General features: G+C 38.8%; 1 protein-coding gene across 2 annotated transcripts in view; it reads left to right on the top strand.

The window, feature by feature from the left end:
• ANO6 (anoctamin 6) overlaps positions 1 to 17,607 on the top strand; it is a 202,438-nt gene that overhangs the window by 29,682 nt on the left and 155,149 nt on the right. The window contains exon 2 of one of the 2 annotated variants that reach the window (XM_081310060.1): positions 8,719 to 8,781. The exons of the other annotated variant lie outside the window; for it this stretch is intronic. Coding sequence (XP_081166186.1) covers positions 8,719 to 8,781 — 63 coding nt within the window. The remainder of the gene's footprint in view (positions 1 to 8,718; positions 8,782 to 17,607) is intronic. 2 annotated transcript variants of the gene reach the window in all.

Consider the following 17,607-nt stretch of genomic DNA (forward strand, 5'->3'; position numbering starts at 1 on the left):
ATTAGAGATATGTTAATGTATTATTGGTGTACTGAGCAGAAAACATTTCTTTTCACATTTGAATGTCAGGCACATGATTATAAATTTACTTCCTATTGAATATTAATCATCAACTCCACATGGCTGGTGGATAAAGCTCTGAGAGACAGCCAGGAGATGTAAATTCTTACCCTCATCATGAACTTTTTATGTGATTTTGTTTAATGTTTAAAATTGGTCGAGTGACCTCCAAATTATAAAAAGGAAATCATTCTTTCTGAGAGGTCCAAGGGCAGTCTGGGCTCAAGATGGGCTATTTATTCCTTCTCTTCTCTTGGCCTCTGAGATCTGGTTTCTCTTGGCTCTACTGCTTCTTCTGCTCCATTGAAAACACTTTCTTTTTAGTATCAGGGACTGAATTCAGGGGTGCTTAACCACTGAGCCACATCTTTTAGCCTTTTTAATTTTTTAAAAAAAATTTTGAGACAGTCTTGCCGAGTTGCTTAGGGCATCACTGAGTTACTGAGGCTGGCTTTGAACTTGTGATTCTCCTGCCTCAGCTTCCTGAGCCACTAGGATTACAGGCCTGCACCACTGTGCCCAACTTTAAAACATTTTTAATTTAAGTGCTAACCTTGGTCCTCTTCTCCCTCTACTGTGCCTGTTTTCCTGGGACGATCTCATTCACACTTGCAGTTCATCAGTTCTGCCCTGTTCCTGGAACTTAGAACCTTCACCCCCATTTTACTCTTACCCCATTCCACCTGTCCTGTGACCTCTGGTTTGCCCTGATCCCCAGTACTTAGGAAGGCATCTGGTAGAAAGTATGCTTCTGGAATGTGTTCCATAATTTAATGTTCACAGCTGACATCATTATCCCTCTCCCTCAGGAACACTGGAAAATGTATCCCTTCAATTTTTCTTTGCCTGAAGGCATCCACTCTCCACTCGGACTCCCCTACTTCCTCTCCTCCTCATGCCACACTGCTTCCTCTTTCTGCCCCACATTAGCTGACACCACATCCTCTAAATTCTGCTTTCTGAGTCATTCTCCTGTCCTCCCAGCTGTCTCTGCCAGGGCTCTAGGGTTTTGTGTCTTGCATTATCTGTGACCACTTCTTAGTCTGCATTTCCTCCTTCCAGTCTTCTCAGATCCATCCTCCTCCATACTGTCACTAGATTTTTCTGTCCAAAGCATGTTTCTGCATGTTTCACCCTCCTAAATTTACAGGCCTTCAATGAGGAAAACTATAAACTTTGCCAGGACTGTGGGAAGACCGAAATAAATGCCATGGGTTTTCTGTGCTCTTCTATGAGAAGACAACATAGTAAAGTCCATTTTTCCAGGATTATTCTACTGCTAGCCAAGATCCCAAAGATATTTTTCAGAGAATATTGGAAAAACTGATTCATATATCTTACAAATTAAGCAAGGGAGAAGAACCAAGATAAACAAAAATCAAAAATCAATCAATCCATCCATCCCAGAAGTTTTGAAGCTTCTTCTAAAGTGAAATCTCTTCTCTGCTACTTATTAGCTGTGTGGTATTAGATAGTTGGTCTCCCTCCCTGCTTCACTATGTCCTCTTCTTAAAAATGAATTATAATAAATAACTGGGAATTATTAAGAATCATTTTGAGGATTAAATTATTTAAGGCATATAGTTTATTCAGCATAGTATCTATCCTTGTAAAGGCTTAATACATTTTAACAAAATCAAAGCACAACCATGGTCACAAACACATGTATCATGGTTAAATAACATAAAGATCAAAAAAAGTAAAGTGTTTGTCTCCATAGAATGAGGTGACATATTTGGGGTTTTTGTTTGTTTGTTTGTTTGTATTTTCATTTTCTACCATAATCATTTGGTATCTTTCTAAGTGAAAAAATGGGGTGAAATCAGGAACGTCTCACCTCTGTGGAATAAATCCAAGTTCCACTGCACCCTACTCATTGCCCTCTTTCACCTCATCCCTCTTTAGTTCTCTCTCTTCATCCCTTATTCTTTCTCTCTGCCTATCTTTGATCACTACAAAGCCTGAAGTACTGAATTTCCTGAACAGACTGTCTTGCTGTCCCCTGGACTGTCTACCTCACTTTTGTCTGATTTACTATCACTCCTCTATTTATTGTAAGTGCTCATTCCATCAGGTTGGGCATCAGGATGCCTGTATTAAACGTATCTGATTTGTGGGGCTGGGAATGTCGCTCAAGCAGTAGTGCGCTCGCCTGACATGCGTGTGGCCCAAGGTTCGATCCTCAGCACCACATACAAACAAAGATGTTGTGTCCGCCGAGAACTGAAAAATGAATATTAAAAAAAAAGTATCTGATTTGTGTCTGTTTCCTCCAATAAAATGTCCCCCCCGCTTTTTTTTTTTCCCAGGATGGAGACTTTACTAGAAGTTGGATATAAAAGATAATTAAGTTACAGCTTATGCCCTTCTGTGTGTAGTTTAACTGAAGGAGAAAGGCTTGTAACTACATGGGAGTGATGAATGTTGTAGACCTCTACTACAGGCACCTACGGAGTGCCGGAGTGCCGTAGGGCAGAAAGAAGGAAGCAATCAGTTTGTTTTGGGAGTTGGGATGATAGGCTTACAATGTTTTCATGATTTTCCTTCAAGAGGTGATGCTTGAACTACTGGATAGCTGTTTCCTGGGAAGATAACTGGGGTACAAGTGCTCCCTGCAGAGGCCTTCCAAGGAACAAAGGCAGGGTCTAGGAGAGAGGTGTGACATTCGGGATGAGGAGGAGCTGAATTTGAAGTGGGATTTCCTGGTGTTTGGCACATGGTAGAAGATCAAAAATATTTGAGCTGAACAGTATTCTCCCCTCTTGGCATTTGTGCATGTTGTGCATGGGTTTAGGTTTTTTGTTGTTGTTGTTGTTGTTCCCAGAAGTTGTGTTTTTGTGCTTTTGAGAATTTCTCTAGGGAGAGGGTCCTTGGATTTCACCAGATTTTGCCAAAGATGGCATGATCTAGGAAAGATTAAGAACCACTGTTTGACAAGTAAGCCACTAGAAATGGGTGAGGCCAGGAGCAGGGGACAGAAAATGATCTGAAGATACTGTTTCCAGCTGTGATTGGCAGGGATGAACCTCGGCAACTGCTGGGCAGGAACTCACCAGCTGGAGCCACCAAGGGCCTGGTCACAATGGGGCTTCTGATAATGGCTCTATACACCCTTTTCCAGTTCCTTTCAGCAAGCGGGCTCATTTCTGCCTCTTTATTTGCTCCAATGAAGCCATTATCATGTTCTTTCGCTGGTAGTGAAAGCAGCTCTCCAGGGCAGGAAACATTATGAGGTTGAAAGACTGGAGAGAGAATGGAAGCACCATATGTTTTATTCTGAAAATAAACTGAGGAGGTGACTATGTGAAGAGAACAGGAAAGCAAGTACAGTAACCAAGGTTCAATGGCAATGGTATTAAATAGACTTCATTAAAAGACTGCAACAGCTTTAAGCCCCCAGAGACACTCTAAGTCAGCAGCGGGTACAGAGATGTGTGAATTACGTAGCTCTTAGAATCCTGCCCAGGCAAGTTCTGCATCCTCCTCCTCTACTCAGTGTGCAGCCGAATAACCCTCTGTATACCTGTGTTCTAGAACTTATTGCACTGTGACAGATTGTTTATATTTTTCCTTCCATAAGGCAGGAGTGGCTTACTCTTGAAGTACTTAGTACTGAGCTCATGTACATGTTTACTGAAAGAGTAAACTTGTGTTTTCCAGCCTGAGGGTAGTGGAGTTCTGTTCATACCATTTACCTGCATGAAGGAAATCCCAAACAGCTGAAGATTTCCACTCTCCTTCATTTAGTAACTCACTCAAGGAAAATCAAGAACAGGAGTCCATCTTTTGCAAAGAAAGGGGACCTCTTTAAAGTGGGGTGAGGCTTAGTGCAGTGTTGATCTGTTGCAACTTGAGATACTATCAGTTTGCTAATCAAAGTAGGTAATCTCAAGGCAAAGTTTGCCTAAAGTTTGCTAAGCAGGCCTGGAGGGCCCTGTAGGTGACACTTGGATCTGTCTCAGGAATGCCATGCATTCCATCAGTCACCCAGAGTCAAGTAACCTTCAGAAGCATAATACTCTGTTGTGTTTTTCAAAGTTGAACACAGGGGATGCATGATCATATGCTCTATGCTTAGCTCTGCTCTGAGGGATTCTAGCTAGTAGAACATGGAGGGAACTTGCAGAGGGCTCTGAGGTCCCATAAATATATTAAAAGGAATGCAAGATTTGAAAATGGGAATGTTGAACTACAAATTGAAGAGTGACTTCATGATTTCAAGGCATATTAGGGACACAGAAAATTCTGATTCCTCTGTCATTGAGGAACAAAGAATTGGAAAACTGTCTTGAACCTTATGGTGAGGGCTTCTGAGGAACAAATTAGAAGAGTGTAGAATATTTTCCCATACTCCTATCTTGATAACTTTATTAATTATAGATAGTGGGTTATTTTTAGTGCTTCACTGTTGCTTTTCTGGATTAAACACTTGATCTAAAGAGGGAAAAGGAGGGTAGCTAATGATAGGGATTGAATTCCTGTTGTCAACACTATGGATTCTCCATTTCTGATTTTGCAAATATCATCCTGTTTAAGACTCATGACATAGTTATTCTTATCCCCATTTATTTGAGAAGACATTGAGGTCAGGAGTGCTCATGATGACATGGATGGTAAATGGCAGTTATCAGTCTGTATGACATTAAACTGAGTCTGTGACTTGGAAATCCTTGCTTCTAGTTTACCCATAAATATCACAAATATGATGAACCTGGTGTTTGCTGAGGCAGCATAGATATCTTGAAAACAGCCGTGAATGCGATCCAGGTGGGCACTTGTACGTCCAACACATCTATCAATTACTGCTTCCTGGCTTGGACAGAACATATTTTTGGTGCATCTAATCTGAAATGTATACTTTCTGGCATAGCACAAATAAAAGAGAAGTTTCAATATAATAAAGGGAGAATTTTGACTCAAGTGGCATGCCTTGGGACACTCTCTTCAGGAAAAGGTAGCACACATGGTATGCTGTCTTTGTGCATCAAGTGTATAACAAGGTGAATGATTTTGACCTGGATTTAACCTGCTGATAACTTTCCTATCACTGACTACTGTTGTGTGGCATCTTTTTCCAACTGAAAGTGTTATATATATGAGTCATTGTAGAAATTTTGGAAAATACAGAAAACTGCAAAAACCCAAAACCACCTCTAACATTACTTCTCAAAGATAAACCTGGTTATCCTGTCTCCTGCTGTATGTTGTCTTTATCTCTCCTTAAAGGAATTCCTTTCTTCCCACTTTTACGTCTAACTTTCTTCTTTGCTGTTTGCTTCTAAGATGTTACTTGTTTTTGGTGTTGAATACACATGTGTCTTGGCTAATGTCTATCAGCAGTCAGCAAATTATACTGGTGAGTTTGCATTCCCTATTCTTTGTTCTTAGCCTACTAATTTGTTTGACTGCCAGCTGCTCTCTTCATCTTGGTCTCTTTGTTTACTGGGAAGTTTCTGTTGATTCTGGCAAAAAAGTAATCAGTTATGTCTTTCTCATTCAATCCCTTTGGGTAATTTTGTTGAATTTTGAACTTATTTTAAGAATCCTCCAGTGACATAGTAAATGTGGGAACCTGGTGTTGAACCAAAGATTAAATGGTTCTTAAATAGATCATTAACATTGAGAGCAGAATATCAACACAGACCTCTGATTTGGGTGAGTCACGTAACCTCTTGGTGCCCCTTGGAGGCTGGAAGGCCAAGGTCAAGGTATCAGTACATTTGGTCTCTTCCGAGGCACCTCCTGCACTTGCAGGTAGCTATTTCCTCTGTGTCCCCACCTGGTCTTTCCTTAGGGTGCCTAGGCCCTCAGTGTCCCTTTCCATGGTCCATTTTCCTCCTCTTATGAAGACACCAACCAGTCTGATTGGATCTGGCCCCACCTCAGTAGCCTTATTTTAACTTAATCATCACTTCCTAGGCCCTGTCTTCAAATACAGTCACATCCAGAGGGACTAGCAGGACTGCAACATGGATTTTGGGGAGTCATAATTCCATAACACCTATTTAAAATAGCACTGATTTGCTTTAAATTACATATGAAGAGACTAGTATGCAGAAGAAACTAAAAATAGCCCTCTAACAAGTTAATGTCTGTTATTATAAGGGGGAGGAGGCAGGTACATGAAAAGATAATTCAAACTGTATTGAAAGGTTTTAAAGGAAAAATAATACTTTCTCCTAACCCTCTCCAACACCGGGCAACTTCTTTAAAAAGATTTCCAGAAATGTGTGTTATTCAGAAGCCAGGTGTGATTTCTTTTTTCCCCATGTGTTAATGTATCATAGAAATACAGCTCTGTCTTTGCACACTGGTGTTATGGAGGGCCGCATATCCATCTTGTATGCATCAGATTCTAATTCAACTAGTCACCTATTAGTGGGCATTTAGTTCGTTTCTGTGTTCACCCCTCTGTGCCACTACAAACAGTGCAATTGAATTCCTTTTAAAAACCCAAGATGGAAAGAATAGTGATAAGCCACCTAATAAAATCAACCACCCTCTGATTTAGGTGAAAATGGTCTGTTTTCCAGCCTCCTCTTTTTTGGTCTTGACTAGAATTGTGAAAGGTATTTCAGTCTGATACCCCTAGTATCTGACCATATGCCTGTTCCTTCCCTCCTTGTGCCGTATGAAGAAAGGGCCTTTCCTTGGTGGCATGAGGTCATCTCTATTCTGTAGTCCTGCTCAGGAAGAAGGGTCTGTCTGAATAATTAACAGGTATAGCCTATTTTTAGTTAAGTAAAATAGTTTTTCTTGTAAGAATTGCTCTCTCCATGTCCACGAGGGCACATGAATCCTTTCTGGCTGCTTCTTCCCTTTGGCCAGGGGCCAGCTCTCTAATGGAATGTGAGCAGTGGTACTGCTAATCAAGATTTACAGTGGAGACCAGGATGCCTTCCCCGCTCATTGGATTTGCAGACCCTCCAAGCTAACCATGCTGCTGTGAAATTAAGTGCGGTTCATAGCTTCAGTCTCCTTCCAAGTCCTTCTTCTTCCCCAGGCCCAGCCTCTTAGCCACAGGTATCATCTGGTATTATTCTATAAGCTGTGCCACGGTGCAGATGTTCTTTTTCTGAAGAATTACTTTCATTTTCTGACTCATTTCAGGAAATGAGGCAGTCTGTCAGCGGTGTTCTTCATTTCCAGGCCCGTGGAGAATTCATTTTCACCTGGGATTTCTAACCACATGTGGGCAGTACTTTATTTACCCAGATGTGAGAAATACCAGTAATGAATGGTCCTCTTCTAAGGCAGTGCTTATTTCCCTGCAGAATCCCAGGGAAGTGTGTGAAGGCCCAGAGGTAGCTTATGCCCTTATTAACGTAAATATTTCTTGGGCTTTGGTTTTGTGATGCTTGTGGACATGCTGTGTGTATGGGCTTTGGTGCAGGAAAAATATAATTTAGCAACAGATTTAAAAGGTAGTCTGCAGAGTTTCTAATTACTGTTTGTTTAGTTCACCATTGCCTAATAAGTGGATTTAAGTAACCTCTGGGGTAAGGAATGTAATGTTCATGTTACAGTCAACCATGCAAATCAAATTCTAACTAAGTAGTGCACAGAACACACCATGGAGTCATTTTATGGAAGTATTCCACTGACTTTTAAATTTAGAGTTGAGAGCATTTTGGATGGACATTTGCGACCTGTCATGCATCAACATGAATGGTGCACACATCCAAAATCAACCTACTGTGTTGTTAATCCCATTTAAAATTCAACAGTGGCCACTGGCATTCAGTTCTCTTTTTAACTTGATACAGGAATAATGAGGGAGAAACTTACAAGTTTTTCTTTTTCCATCCTTCATTGTCTGTAATAGGACACTGAAGTTTTAACAGTATCTGGAATAGTGATTGTCAACATTGGTTGCAGCTTTGAATCAGCCTGGGAACTTTTAATATTATAAGATGCTTGAGCCCCCAAAACTGTGTGGAATGCAGTTTACGATGTGCTCTTTCAAATTCCCCAGAGGATGTTATTGTGTACCAAGGATAGAGAACCATAGACCTAAGATGTCAGGGACTTGAGGGATCACCTCATCCAATGATTCTCAGCCCTGGCTGCAGATTGGAATCATCTGCAGATCCTGTTTGTTTATTTTTTTTAGCACTGGGTATTGAACCCAGGGGCACTCTACCTCTGAGTTATATATCCAACTCTTTTGAGACAGGGTCTTGCCAAGTTGTCCAAGGCTGGCCTTGATTTTGCAATCCTTCTGCCTCTATCTGGAGAGGCTTTAAAAGGAACACTTATTGCTCAGTGGTGCAGTGCTTGCCTCCCAAATGTGAGGCCCTGGGTTTGATCTTCAGCACCATATAAAAATAAAGAAAGATATCGTGTTCATCTACAACTAAAAAAATATATTAAAAAAAAAACACCGATATCCACCAATTAAAACCACATTTCTGGAAAAGATAGTACTTTTACAAAGCTCCCAAAGTTCTGATGCCACTGAGTGATCTAACCATTCCATGTCATACATAAGGAAAAAAGAGACCTAGAAAGGTCGGGTGGCATGGTCCAGGTTAGACTCTACTTGTTGCACAGGTAATTGTGGGACTCAGGTCTGATGCCTCCTACTGATCTTTCTGCTGCCTAACACCATCCCTTATGTTTGTCTATTGTATTTATTGATGCTTCCTCATCCTTCAGGTGATGATCCTGCCTCCAAGAGGCCCTTTCTGACTCCTTATAAGCTCCTCCCATCCAGTCAGGGTAAGAATTACTTGTTTTGTGTTTGAACAGCACCTTTACTTACCTTTCTGGGAGGATAGGCCCAGTTTTTCTTGTCTGTCTGCAACTAGCTGGTGTGTATTAGGGTCCCAAAAATTTTTTTGTTAAAAGTCTAACTTTTAGTTCATTGGTTAGTCTACAAGACTTGCTAAAAATAATTAATTGGTGTATGCTAGCATCTGAAAGAAAAATTTATTTCCTACTTGTCTGTGGCCTACTGTATGTCAGGATCCATAAACGAGCACTTCCCATCCTGCCTTCCTAGAGAGAGTTTTGGTAAAAAAAAAATGTTTGGTAAAGGGATTTTGATGACAAAATAATGAAAATAAGATTCCAGTGACTTCACATGTTGCTCAAGGTGCTTACAGCATCTGGAGATCTTTGAATAATATAAGTATGTTCACATAATGAAAGGGAGAACATGGCACTACCTGAAGACAAACACTGTCTGATGAAAATAATGCTAGTTCATTAAAAGATGTTTTAAGGGCTAAATTATCTTCCTAATTATACTAAATACATTGTGAGCAGCCATATTTTGTAGTATGGCTTTGGCTTCTTTGAATTAATACATTCAAGTCTTTTCAAATGATAAAATAATCAGTCTATTTACTTCTGTCATTCCATTTCACTTAGAATCATTCTTGATCAATGTCTTTTTACTGGAAAAACATTTCCATATTTGTAGCATTTATGTTACTCTTCTAACTATAACACATTCATCTTGGGAAGCAAGATTGCAGATTATGTTTCTTTGGCATACAGGTGGTCAGGAGGCTCCATATAGGTGTGATAGAAAGTAATGTTTTTTTTTTGGATGGAAAACTCATAGTTTAAATTATTTTGGAACCAAGACTGCAGACTGGGCTGTTGTGTAGTAACCCCCAAGATGTTAAGATGTTGTAGACATGAGAGAATAATGGCCCAAATGTATGAAACCACTTTGCAACCTTAATAAGACCTCACAAGTTCATGCGTTGTTAAGTGTTGTCATATCCCAGGTAAATAGCAATGTGGAAATGAAGCCACCATATGTTGAGAAAAATATTTCTAAAAATTTCAGAAAAAGCAAAGTAATTTAGTTGGAGGTAAATGTAAAACATTGTATATTAAACAATTCTTATTATTCTGCAAATATACAAAATTTTTGTTACGTTTTAAAAATAACACATGAAATTTTGAAGAACCACCTCCTTCTAGACTGTTTTTTCTCCTTTCTGGATGAAAACTTGAACAAACCAAAAAAAGCTATTGATGAGTAACCCCTTCTGTTATTCTAACTTCCAAGGCTCAGCAGGACATTCTAAAAGAGAAGGGAAAAGAAGGGTGTATTAAGTATGCAGGGCTTGTGTTCAGTGCTTCTATTTATATTGTGCCATCAAATCTTTATAACTGCCCTGCAAGTTAGGACTTTTTGACATCAGTTTTTTCAAGTGACTAGATGTATATGTACCTGTTTACCAAGAAACAACCAGTGTCCTTGTGCCTTTGCCCTCTATGGCATGAGAGTGGAGAAGTCTCCAAAAAAGATGTTATTGACTTTATCATGCTGGTGAAAGGACTGGCTTTTAGTTTCTCTTAGTGTTCATATCACTAAGTTGATAAGAGGTAACAAGTGTTGGTAGGGTGTGGAGGAAAAGGAAAGCTTGTACACCGGTGGTGGGAATATAAATTGTCCAGCCATTATGGAAAACAGTATGGAGGTTCCTAAAAATATATATATATATGTGCTAAAAGTAAGGCTATATGATCTAGCAACCCCATTTCTGGCTGTATATCCAAAGAAAATGAAATCAATATATTGAAGAGGTATCTTTACCCCTATGTTCATTGCAGAATTATTCACAATAGAAAAAAATATGGAAACAATATGTGTCCATTGATGATGAATGGAGAAAGAAATTGTGGCACTTAGTTTTTTATTCAGCCATAAAAAGAAGGAAATCCTGCCAATTTTAACAGGATGGTCAAATCTAGAAGATATTATGTTAAATAAGCCAATGACACATACTGCATGATCTCACTTATGCATGGAATCTAAAAAAGTCAAACTCGGAGAAGTAGAAAGTAGAATAATGGTTTCCAGGGATTAGGAGGAAGGAAAACGAAGAGATATGGTCAAAAGATGTAACATTTAAGTTACAGGTGAGTAAATTCTGGGGATCTAAGATATTGGATGAGTGGTGACAGATGTGTTAATCATTACACTGTGTCTAATGAAGTCACATAACATACCTTGAATATATTCAGTCTTTATTTGACAGTCAAATATTTTAAAAGGGAAGGAAGAATGGCCGTTTTTGGTTAAAAGTCAGCTCGTCATAGAATTTTGTGAGCTGACACTAATACTATGCATTTGGTTTGGGAAAGGCAGCAAAGCAAAATGGTCAGTAATTTGCTCTTTTCCATGAGATTCCTGGGTTTGAGGATCTTGGTGCTTTCATTCACTTGCTGTGTGGTCTTGGGTGAAGTCACGTAACCTCTTGGTGCCTCAGTTTCCTCATGAGTGAAACATGAATAATAATGACTCAACTGCTATTCATTTTCTTCTCTCAGGCTCTGGGTTAGAAAAAATGTAGAAGCCTCTAGAGTGGTTCTGTCCTGCCCTCACAAACCTGGTTCTCTTTGCTGCGAGTGCTAATCACTTCCAATTTGCAAAGCCTGCTCGTTGGAGCCTTTCGTGTTGCAGGAGGCTGCCCAGGGACGAGGCACCTTTGAAGCTGAGCCATGGTGCTAATGAACAGGGCCAATGCTCAGATCATTAAGTAGTCTAAGTGCACTTATATGAGCGGGACCATATGGCAGAGCACTTTCGCTCGTCATGAGTCACACAGGCTCCCGGCACTTTTCCGTGGAGCTCATGCTTATCTCAGTAGCTCTGGGCAAGGTTCCTTCCTGGGTTTCTTTCCCTGGCTCCACAATGCAACTTCATCTTGAGTTTTTGCTCAAAACTCACTTGCTTTCTAGTTTTTTTTTCTTCTTCTGGCCTCTAAACTTTGGAGTGCCCAGGACTTAGGTCACTGGCCTCTTCCCCATATCAACTTGTTCCTTAGGGGATCCTGGTCATCCTGAGCCTCGCATACCATCTGTCTGGTGACAGCTTCCGCCTACCTGTCTCCACTTCCTGCGTTCACCTTGCTTTGCACCTGCCTGCTCACCTCTTCACTTGGTTGTCTGATTCACTTCCCAAACTTTACGTGTCTCAAAACAAATTCTTGTTTTCTGAACCTCAACTTGTTCTATTGTTCATCCCATCATTGTGTCCACTTAGTGGTTCATATCCCAAACCTGGAGCCACAATGATCCCTGCCTCTCGCCTCTCATATTCTCTTCATTACCATCTATCCCAAATCCAGGTTTTCGTAATCCTTGCTCCTACATCTAAATTTGAGCCCCTGAAACTTCTGTAACTTTTGTGGTCACATCATTTTTTTATTGATTAAAAAAATGACAGCGGAATGCATTACAATTCTTATTACACATATATACCACAATTTTTCATATCTCTGTATATAAAGTATGTTGACACCCAATTTGTGTCTTCATACATGCACTTTGGATAATGATGTCCATTACATTCCATCATCCTTGCTAATCCCCTGCCCCCTCCCTTTCCCTCCCATCCCTCTGCTTTATTATATTATTTCCAAGGAATCTCCATACTGCTTTCATATTGGCTGCACCAATTGCTAGTCTGTGGTCACATCTTAAACTGTCTTTCTGTCTCCATTCATGCACTTCATGGTCTCTAGTTTGCACAACAGCCACAGTGATACTTCTCTTTTATACCTTCTTACTGTCTTGGTGGTTTCTATGCAAACAACATAAAAAAATCCAAAACTTAGGCAGATGGAAAGTGGTGCAGCACGGGCGGCGCAGAAAGCAGAGGCTTTGCTTGTTGGTCACCAGACTGAGTTCTGAACACAGCACAGGTAACCCCAGCACCCCCCACAACACCAAACACCCTACTCGGGAAACGGATGGAATCCATCTTGGAAAACTTCACTCTCCATCTATCGGTGGGTGTGGTTACCAGTGCGGTTCTGTGGCTGATAAGAGAGATTTTGGAACTACACAAGAGCAATATAAATATATAGGGGAAAAGCATTAACACAACAATCACCAAGAACTGGAAAGAAACGTGAGCAGTATAAAGACAAGGAAAGAAAGGACCACAAACAATGCAGGACAACTCAACATTAGAAGAGGTAACATCTGCAGCAGAAGGAATGTCAGATAAAGATTTCAGAATATACATGGTTCATATGATCTGGAGTCTCAAGGAAGACTTTAGACAGCAAATGCAGGCAATGAAAGATCATTTTGACAATGAATTACATAAACAAAGAAGCAACTCTACAGGGAGATAGAGGTTATAAAAAAAACAAACAGAAATCCTAGAAGTGAAGGAAATAATAAACCAAATTAAAAACTCAAATGAGAGTATCACCAGCAGAGTAGAACACTTAGAAGATAAAATATCAAACAACGAAGACAAAGTATATCATCTCGAAAAGAGTGTAGACAGCACAGTGAAACTGATAAGAAACACGAGCAGAATATCCAAGAAATATGAGATAGCATAAAGAGACCAAATCTAAGAGTTATTGGGAAGGTATAGAGGTCCAGACCAAAGGAATGAGCAAACTGTTCAATGAAATAATATTAGAAAACGTCCCAGACATGAAGAATGAAACAGAAATCCAAATTCTAGAAACCTTCAGGATGCCAAATGTGAAAAATCACAAGAGATCCACACCAAGACACATTATAATGAAGATACCCAACATACAGAACAAGGAGAGAATTTTAAAAGCCACAAGAGAAAGGAAGCAGATTATATTTAATAGTAAATCCATTAGGTTAGTGGCTGATCTTTCAACACAGACTCTGAAAGCTAGAAGATCTGGAACAACATATTTCAAATGCTGAAAGATAATGGGTTCCAACCAAGAATCTTGTATTCAGCAAAATTAAGCTTCAGGTTTGAAGATGAAATAAAAACCTTCCACAATAAATAAAAGTTAAAAGAATTTGCAGCTAGAAAACTGGTGCTTCAAAACATCCTTGGCAAAACATTACATGAAGAGGAAATGAAAAATAACAATGAAAACCAACAGTGGGAGGTAGTACACTAAAGGAAAAACTGATCAAAGAGGAAAAAAAATCAAGTTAAATAACAAAAATAAACAAATATGGCTGGAAATACAAGCCGTATCTCAATAGTAACCCTAAATGTTAATGGCTTAAATTCACCAATCAAAAGAAGACATAGGCTAGTAGACTGGATTAAAAAAAAGATCCAACAATATGCTACCTATAGGAGACCCATCTGATAGGAAAAGATATACACAGACTGAAGGTGAAAGTTTGGGAAAAATCATACCACTCCCATGGACCTTGGAAGCAAGCAGGGGTGTCCATACTCACATCAAATAACTTTGGCTTGAAGTCTATTTTAATCAAAAGGGATAAAGAAGGACACTACATACTGCTCAAGGGAACCATACACCAATAAGACATAACAATCATTAATAGCTGCACAATTGCTTGGGGCATATATATGTTCATCAAACCCTTCTCAAGTTCAAGAGTCAAATGGACCACAACACAATAATCATGGGTGATTTTAACACACCTTTCTCATCACTGGACAGATCTTCCAAACAAAAGTTGAATAAAGAAACTAGAACTCAATAACACAATTAATAACTTAGACTTCTTTGACATATATAGAATATATCAACCAACATCAAGCAGATACAGGTTTTTCTCAGCAGCATATGGATCCTTCTCAAAAATAGATCATATATTATATCACAGGGCAACTCTTAGCAAATACAAAGGAGTAGAGATACTACCATGCATTTTATCCGATCAAAATGGAATGAAATTGGAAATCAATGATAAAATAAGGAAGAAAAATTCCTGCATCACATGGAGAATGAACAATATGCTACTGAATGAACAATGGGTTACAGAAAACATCAAAGAGGAAATTAAAAAATTCTTAGAGATAAATGAAAACTCGGACACAACATATCAAAATCTCTGGGACACTATGAAAGCTGTACTAAGAGGAAAATTCATTACATGGAGTTCATTCCTTAAAAGAAGAAAAAGCCAACAAATAAGTGACCTCATACTACATCTCAAAGCCTTAGAAAAAGAAGAACAAATCAGCAGAAAATGCAGTAGAAGGCAAGAAATAATTAAGATCAGGGCTGAAATCAATGAAATCAAAACAAAAGAAATAATTGAAAAAGTTGACAAAACTAAAAGTTGATTCTTTGAAAAAATAAATAAGATTGACAGACCCTTAGCCATGCTAACAAAGAAGAGAGAGAACCCAAATTACTAGCTTACGGGATGAAAAAGGCAATATCGTAATAGACACTACAGAAATACAGAAGATAATTAGAAATTATTTTGAAACCTTATACTCTAATAAAATAGAAGATAGTGAAGGCATCAATAAATTCCTTAATTCATATGATCTGCCCAGATTGAGTCAGGAGGATACACACAACTTAAACAGACCAATATCAATTGAGGAAATAGAAGAAGCCATCAAAAGACTACCAACCAAGAAAAACCCAGGACCGGATGAATATACAGCAGAGTTTTACAAGACCTTTAAAGAAGAACTAATTCCAATACTCTACAATCTATTTTAGGAAATAGAAAAAGAGGGAGTACTTCCAAATTCATTCTATGAGGCCAATATCTTCCTGATTCCAAAACCAGACAAAGACACCTCAAAGAAAGAAAACTTCAGACCAATATCTCTAATGAATATAGATGCAAAAATCCTCAATAAAATTCTGGCAAATCGGATACAAACACGTATCAAAAAGATTGTGCACCATGATTAAGTGGGATTCATTCCTGGGATGCAAGGTTGGTTCAACATATGGAAATCAATAAATGTAATTCATCACATCAATAGACTTGAAGATAAGAACCATATGATTATCTCGATACATGCAGAAAAAGCATTTGATAAAATACAGCACCCCTTTATGTTCAAAACACTAGAAAAAAAAGGGATCATAGGAACTTTCCTCAACATTGTAAAAGCTATCTACACTAAGCCTCAGGCCAGAATCATTCTAAATGGAGAAAAACTAAAGGCATTCCCTCTAAAATCTGGAACAAAACAGGGATGCCCTCTATCACCACTACTATTCAATATAGTTCTTGAAATACTGGCCAGACCAATTAGACAAAAGAAATTAAAGGAATAACTATAGGAAAAGAAGAATTTAAACTAGCACTATTTGATGATGATAAGATTCTATACCTAGAAGACCCAAAAAACTCTACCAAGAAACTTCTAGAACTAGTAAATGAATTCAGCAAAGTGGCAGGATATAAAATCAACACCCATAAATCAAAGGCATTTCTGTATATCGGTGACAAATCCTCTGAAAAGGAAATGAAGAAAACTACCCCATTCACAATATCCTCAAAAAAAAAAAAAAAAAAACTTGGGAATCAACCTAACAAAAAAGTTGAAAGATCTTTATAATGAAAACTATAGAACCGTAAAGAGAGAAATAGAAGAAGACCTTAGAAGATGGAAAGATCTACCTTGCTCATGGATAGGCAGACTTAATATTATTAAAATGACCATACTACCAAAAGCACTCTACAGATTCAGTGCAATTCCAATCAAAATCCCAATGGCATTCCTCATAGAAATAGAAAAAGCAATCATGAAATTCATCTGGAAAAATAAGAGACCCAGAATAGCTAAAGCAATTCTAAGCAGGAAGAGTGAAATAGGTGGCATCGCTATACCAGACCTTAAACTATACTACAGAGCAATAATAATAAAACAGCATTGTACTGGCACCAAAACAGGCTAGTAGGCCAATGGTACAGAATGGAGGACACAGAGACTAACCCACAAAATTACAACTACCTTATATTAGACAAAGTTGCCACAACCATGCACTGGAGAAAGGATAGCATCTTCAACAAATGGTGTTGGGAAAACTGGAAGTCCATATGCAACAAAATGAAATTGAATCCCTCTCTCTCACCATGCACAAAAGTTAACTCAAAATGGATCAAGGATATAGGGATTAAACCAGAGACATCTAATAGAAGAAAAAGTAGGCCCTAATCTCCATCACGTGGGGCTAGGCCCCAACTTCCTTAATAAGACTCCTATAGCACAAGAATTAAGATCAAGAATCAACACATGGGATGGATTCAAACTAAAATGTTTTTTCTCAGCAAAAGAAATAATATGTGAAGTGAAAAGGGAGCCTACATTCTGAGAACAAATTTTTACCCCTCACACATCAGATAGAACTCTAATCTCTAGGGTACATAAAGAGCTGAACAAGATAAGCACCAAAAAAAAAAAAAAAAAACCCACAAATAATCCAATCAATAAATGGGCCAAGGACCTGAACAGACACTTCTCAGAAGAGGACATACAATCAATCAACAAATATACGAAAAAATGCTCATCATCTCTAGCAATCAGAGAAATGCAAATTAAAACTACTCTAAGATACCATCTCACTCCAGTTAGAATGGCAGCCATTATGAAGACAAACAACAACAAGTGCTGGGGAGGATGCTGGGAAAAAGGTACACTCATACATTGCTGATGGGACTGCAAATTCGTGCAGCCAATTTGGAAAGCAGTATGGAGATTCCTTGGAAAACTGGGAATAGAGCCACCATTTGACCCAGCTATCCCTCTCCTCGGACTATACCCAAAGGACCTAAAAACAGCATATTACAGGGACACAGCCACATCAATGTTTATAGCAGCACAATTCACAATAG

This window comes from Spermophilus citellus, assembly GCF_964194105.1.
Source record: "Spermophilus citellus genome assembly, chromosome: 10".
Lineage (NCBI taxonomy): Eukaryota > Metazoa > Chordata > Mammalia > Rodentia > Sciuridae > Spermophilus > Spermophilus citellus.